Here is a 5,614-nt window from a genome sequence, read left to right on the forward strand (position 1 = left end):
AAAAAAAACTATAGCTCCTATCAAACTGGACAAAACACCGTTTAAAAGATGGCAGTTTCATCTTCAAAACTAAAGTAAAAACGTCCCGATCGCTTGAAAATTGTGGCGACACGCCCTGGTGGAAGATGGCGTGTTTCAGTTGTTGCGCCATGCTGGCCGTACACTTCCCCACGGACTGGAGCGTCTAAAACAGTCGTACGAAACAGTGTTTTGTTCAGGAGGAATCTGGCTATGGTCGGTACTAGAATCTTTGCGATAAAATTATTTTTAGTATTTTTTTGACCAAGTCAAACTTTTAGTTCTGAATTTGAGGAAAAATTTTTCAATGTTTTAATTTTTTTTAATATGAAGGGCACCTCCGATCCCAGATCTTCTAGTACCCACCATAGCCAGGTTCCCCCCGAACAAAACACCGTTTCGTACGACTGTTTTAGACGCACCAGTCCGTCGGAAAGTGTACGGCCAGCACGAAACTACATGCTCCCTTGTAGCAGGCCGTGTCGCCACACCTTTGAAGATATTGAGACGCTTGTTTTTGCATTTTTTGCATGAAAGTGCCATCTATTAAACCGTGTTCTCCAATTTTTGATACGAGCTACAGTATTTTAAATACAAAATTCGCAAAATAAGCATTGTTTTTGCGCCGCTACACTAGGATCCCCCCTTAAATTACGTACCGGGTGTACTTTTGAATACGCTCCAGTGTTGCGGGGCTGCTCGAGCAGAGCTAGCAGAGACCAAGGCACCATACAGGCGAGAGGGCGTTGGCAAAGTTGCAACACTGGAGCGAATTCAAAGATACACCCGGTACAGAACGGTGTACTAACAGCATTCTAATTTTCATTGAAAGAAAAACATGTTTCTGCACGGTATTCCAAACCACGAAAATCGCAGAGGGAAGACAGTGCACTGGTGTATACAATAAAAGTTTAGTGCTTGGGATGACGTGTTTTCCTATATAACTGTATAACAAGATTCCTAATTTACTGACTGTTGTTTTGGGATCCATTTGCCGAAATCCCAAATAAAGACTAGCATAGCAGTTTCACTTTGTGCGGTGTTGCGAGATATGGTATGCAAATCGCCCACACATACGCAGCTGTTTACTTGGTTGCCTCTAACGACTGCCTACAATGCCAGCTCTCGGCCGCCTCGGCACAGGTGTACAAATGTGGCCTAGTGGGCAGGCGCGTAAGTGCAACCCACTACACAGTTGTATTCGTGGGCATTTTTGCGTACTTTTTCTGGCAAACACACATGCTTAGCACACTCTGACATACATTCATTCATTCAAACAAACTCACAATCAACTCCACCAGAAAATAACAGCACTCATCCCCCATTCCCATGACGGGAACAACAATGAGCATGAGGTCCTTTTGAACGCCGTCGTCAAATACTTTGATGGCACCGCTGCCGACCACAACGCCATGCGGTGTCCCCAGTGTTCATCTAGCTACGGTACCAACGAGTTGACTACGGCAAAGTGTGTCGACGCATGTGACCCCTGCAGGTCAGTGGCTGTTGGTGATGACGCACAGGAACACGTACCAGCCCAGGAGCCCCACAATCACAGACAGTGCTATCCGGACGGGGCCCGAGGCGAGCCCTGTCGTCGGGGGCGGCTGCTCCGGGGGCGGGGCGGCCGCTGGGCCCTGGGGGGCGGGCGGGGGCGGTACGGCCTCCACAGTGCCCGCCGTGCTCCGGATGGGCGTCGGCTCCAGGTTCGGCATGTCGTCGTCGTCGCCGTCCTCGCCGTACGGCCGGACAGGGTCGCCGGCGAGCAGGCCGCGGACGCGCGCCCAGGTGCCGTTGTGAGGGTGCGCGGGGATGCGCAGCAGGTGGCAGAGCACCTGGTACTCGTCCACCAGGTCGATGGGGCCCGTCGTCACGCCGCGCTTGAAGTCTGCACACAAGGGTAGAATTTTGCAAAATTATGGAAATGAATGCAAAAATTACAAAGCATAAACATGGAGTTGCTGAACACTTTTCATAATACCAGGTGGCAATATATGGCTTATTCGCCCCACCTGGCCCAGCCCCACCCAGTTCTGAAGGTTAGACTGAACCGCGTGAGGAGTCGAGGGTACAGTTGAATATGGACGATGCGAATCAGCCACCTAGCATATCTATAAGTTACTTTAAATGAGAACGATTTTCTCGTAATTTTCCGAACAGTAGCATTTACCTGGCCCGACGGCGTAGAAAACGGTTCTCATCTGTTCGACGTCCGGCTGGTACCCGTGGATGCCGTGCGGTCTGGGGGCCGTCTCCTCCTTGACATGCAAGCCGTGGATGAGGTACCCTGCAAAAGGTCCAAGATGAGCATGCGAGCAGATGTGTGACATTCCATTCAGTGCGACTTAACCGTGTCGGTACGGTGAAATTATTATTGCGACCCCCTTTAAAATACTGATGTATCATGAACGCTTAAGCATTTAATTCGTCATATATAGACAGTACACTCCGGTACGGCGGCTGCGGTTAACTGAATGTCAATAGAGTCATTCAACTCAGACTGTTAGGATAGTACATAAAACACAACGCTAGGGGTTAGAGATTAATTTGTTTGGCAAAGCCAACTGTGAGAGTAACAACTACTCCCTTCGGACGTTTACCTTTGCTATCGTCGGCATCGAAGTAGAATCCTGTAGACCCGCAGGGCGTGCAACAGACATGTGGTCAAAAGGTTTGATGAAAATATGAGTCAGCGTGAGAAGAGGTGAGGCTACAGGGGGACGGGATGGGGGCCACGGGGACACGCTAAACGGGACGTACCTCAACGCCGAGCCAGAAACTAGATGCCACACTTGGAGAAAGGTTGAGAAAAAAAATACTGAGATTGGCATATGGCGTGCAACAATAATAGCAAAGGGGACTACACTGTTGGAAACCTTTTTTTTAAAAAAATTAAATTTGGTCAAGACTATCGGAACACGTAGAAATAAAATTGTCTGCTTTAAACTTCTGACTGTAAACAATACTGTTGACGAAAACATAAATCCAACTGTGTAGAGAGTGTGTGGCAAGCAGAATCCAAGTGCTGAAAAAATTAATTAGGTTTCTTCCAAATAAGCCTGAGGGTATGGCTACGGCGGGGACAAGGGAAATACGTGTGATTTCGTGCACAATTTTCCCTCATGCAAATCCAGAGACAACATTTTTTGTTTGACGCTAAGCAGGAAAAACTTAACGGGCCAAAATTTGGCACAACATTACTGTTTAATTTTTTTTAAAGTATATTAAAATTACTGGAGAAGGAAAGCGCCAGACACAACAAAAGCATCGTCACTGGAAACCAAAAGCTACAGGATGAAGATGATGAACTCTATCCTTTTCCTTCACGGCATTAGGTACGCACGACATGGAAATAAGTACAATGAGGGTTATTGAGACACCGTTACTGGCCGGGGAATGCAGACTATGTCTACCCTGCACCCTGGGGCCGGACTCACCCTTGCTGGCCGAGACGATGAGGTCGGGCAGCGCGGGGTTCCGGTTGTAGTGCAGCTCCATCGGGACTTCCCCCCGCCGCCAGATGGTCAGGCCGGGGACGGTCGCCAGCTTGTGGTGGATCTGTCCCGACATGAGCAACATGAGAGACGGCCCGGCGCGGTACGTTCAAGTCGAGCGTTTAGCGGGCCCCGCATTGCAAACCGGCGGCGACATGTTCGCGGTTCAGTTCGTAACGCCCGCGGGCCGCCGCCGCGGGGTGGTGGCGCCACCAGCCCGGGCCATGGCCAGGGCCCCGCGAGCACGGGGTACGGCCGACTGCACTTACATACTCCACGCGGCCCGGCTTGGCGTAGATCGAGACGAAGGCGCCCTGCCCGAGGGCCTGCTCCACGTCGGTGTCCGCGTCCAGGAGCTCGCGCAGCTTGATGGGCTCCCCGGGGTCCACCGTGACCATGCCGTGGTCCCCGATCAGGATCACGTTGGTCTGCGCGGCAGGAGCGGAAGAGCGTCATCAAACACACGACTATATCCAATCATCATCCAGAAAACGGTGTCTTTGATTCGAGGTAATTTGAGAATGAAGAAAATATTTCTTGTATTTCTTCAATTCAAAGAAATTTTCCTTTACTTCAGGAAAAATGTCCTTGTTTTACTCAAACTGAGGGAAAAGTTTCCTTGTCCTCAATTTTGGTCGAAATTTCCTTGAATCATAAAGAAACCATTTTCTGGGGTGCCCCAAAATAGATTGTGGGTGGGCTACCTTGTCCTTGAGTTGTCGCGACTCCAGCGACCGGAACAGGCCCGTCAGCAGCTTGCTCACGTCGCCGATGGTGTACTTCATCTCGAGCGAGTCCGGGCCGTAGCTGTGGCCCACGTCGTCCACCAGCTCGGAGTACGTCATGACCAGGTCGAAGCCGCGCTGCAGGTACTCCAGGCTGCGCTCGATGGAGTCCCGGAACACGCCCAGCGCATCCTTGTTGTACGAATAGCCCTGCGCACATGAAAATGATGGCTTGCTTCAAGCACAATTCTGAATTCTCACTACACTGGATACGCAAGTAATGTCACAAACTTGTAGGGCAGGTGTGTGAATGCTTATTCGTACACTTATTGGCGAAAGGGTGTGAATTTCCCTTTGAAAGTTTTCATTTGGATATTAACGCAGCTGTGCCTCTGTGTACGAATGGCATTCACACACCTTCGAGTGTGCAACATTCGCACACTTGGGTTTCTGTGTTGTATTTCGAGACCAATTAAGTTGGTCGTAGAAGCTGGCCCACCTCGGCCTGCTCCGGGCGCAGTCCATGCACGGGGACGTCGCTGCGGGACCAGAGGATGGTGGCGACGCGCAGGCCCTGGTGCGCGGCCGTGGTCCACACGGGCTCGGGGCTCTGCCACCAGAAGGCCTTCCTCGTGGTGGCCGTGTCGTTGAGCATGAAGGCCTGCTGCCGCTGCCGGTTGTAGAAGAAGTTGGCGAGGATGCCGTGCGTCTCCGGGTACACGCCCGTGCTGATGGTCGTCCAGGCCGGGAACGACAGCGACGGGAAGATGGTGTTGACGTACTCCGTCGACACGCCGTTCTTGAGGAACTCTTTAAAGCCGTGCGTGTCCGCGCCGAGGTGCTTGATGTAGTCCCATCGAAACCTAAGACGAAAGAAATATCTTTTAAAAAAGAATTTCAGCAATAAATTTAAAGAATATGACGTTAGCGTAACTTTTGAGCCAGAAATTCACTGAGAAAATTGTTTATTTGGTTCAAGGAAATTTGACTTTAACTTACCAAAGGGAATTTACGACGGACATAGCTTTGATTTACAGTCAATTTTGATAAATCACATTACTTTTGTCAAAAAAAATTTCCTTTGATATAGTCGAATTAATTTTTCAATTGATCACGTCGCTTTTTCTCTTACCCGTCGAGGAGAATGACCAGCGTCCGCCGCTTGTCCGTCAGGGGCTCCGGGCCGGGCTCGTAGTCGTCCGCGGGCGCGGCGCTGGCCAGGGCGAGGACGGCCAGCAGGCCCAGGAGGCCGGTGCGCAGTCGGGGTCTCATGGCTGGCCTGCGGAGCAAAGACAAAGCAAAACAGTTACACTAACGCAAAATTCACCGAGAACTAAAAATATAACTCACTACTGCAACTGCACTGTCTAACGCCCA

General features: G+C 50.5%; 2 protein-coding genes across 3 annotated transcripts in view; both read right to left on the minus strand.

Annotated features, from left to right (window-relative positions):
- Window positions 1-5,614, minus strand: part of LOC113206979 (uncharacterized) — a 32,932-nt gene that overhangs the window by 19,762 nt on the left and 7,556 nt on the right. The window lies entirely within an intron of this gene.
- Window positions 929-5,614, minus strand: part of LOC113209848 (glycerophosphocholine cholinephosphodiesterase ENPP6) — a 29,020-nt gene continuing 24,334 nt past the window's right edge. Inside the window, exons 2-9 of the mRNA XM_052264265.1 lie at window positions 5,370-5,516; window positions 4,737-5,100; window positions 4,217-4,447; window positions 3,782-3,940; window positions 3,456-3,576; window positions 2,619-2,648; window positions 2,189-2,305; window positions 929-1,906 (exon numbers count right to left, since the gene is read on the minus strand). Coding sequence (XP_052120225.1) covers window positions 1,515-1,906; window positions 2,189-2,305; window positions 2,619-2,648; window positions 3,456-3,576; window positions 3,782-3,940; window positions 4,217-4,447; window positions 4,737-5,100; window positions 5,370-5,509 — 1,554 coding nt within the window. The 5' untranslated portion in view covers window positions 5,510-5,516 and the 3' untranslated portion in view covers window positions 929-1,514. The remainder of the gene's footprint in view (window positions 1,907-2,188; window positions 2,306-2,618; window positions 2,649-3,455; window positions 3,577-3,781; window positions 3,941-4,216; window positions 4,448-4,736; window positions 5,101-5,369; window positions 5,517-5,614) is intronic.

This window comes from Frankliniella occidentalis, unplaced genomic scaffold (assembly GCF_000697945.3).
Source record: "Frankliniella occidentalis isolate FOCC.00 unplaced genomic scaffold, Focc_3.1 Scaffold17, whole genome shotgun sequence".
NCBI lineage: Eukaryota > Metazoa > Arthropoda > Insecta > Thysanoptera > Thripidae > Frankliniella > Frankliniella occidentalis.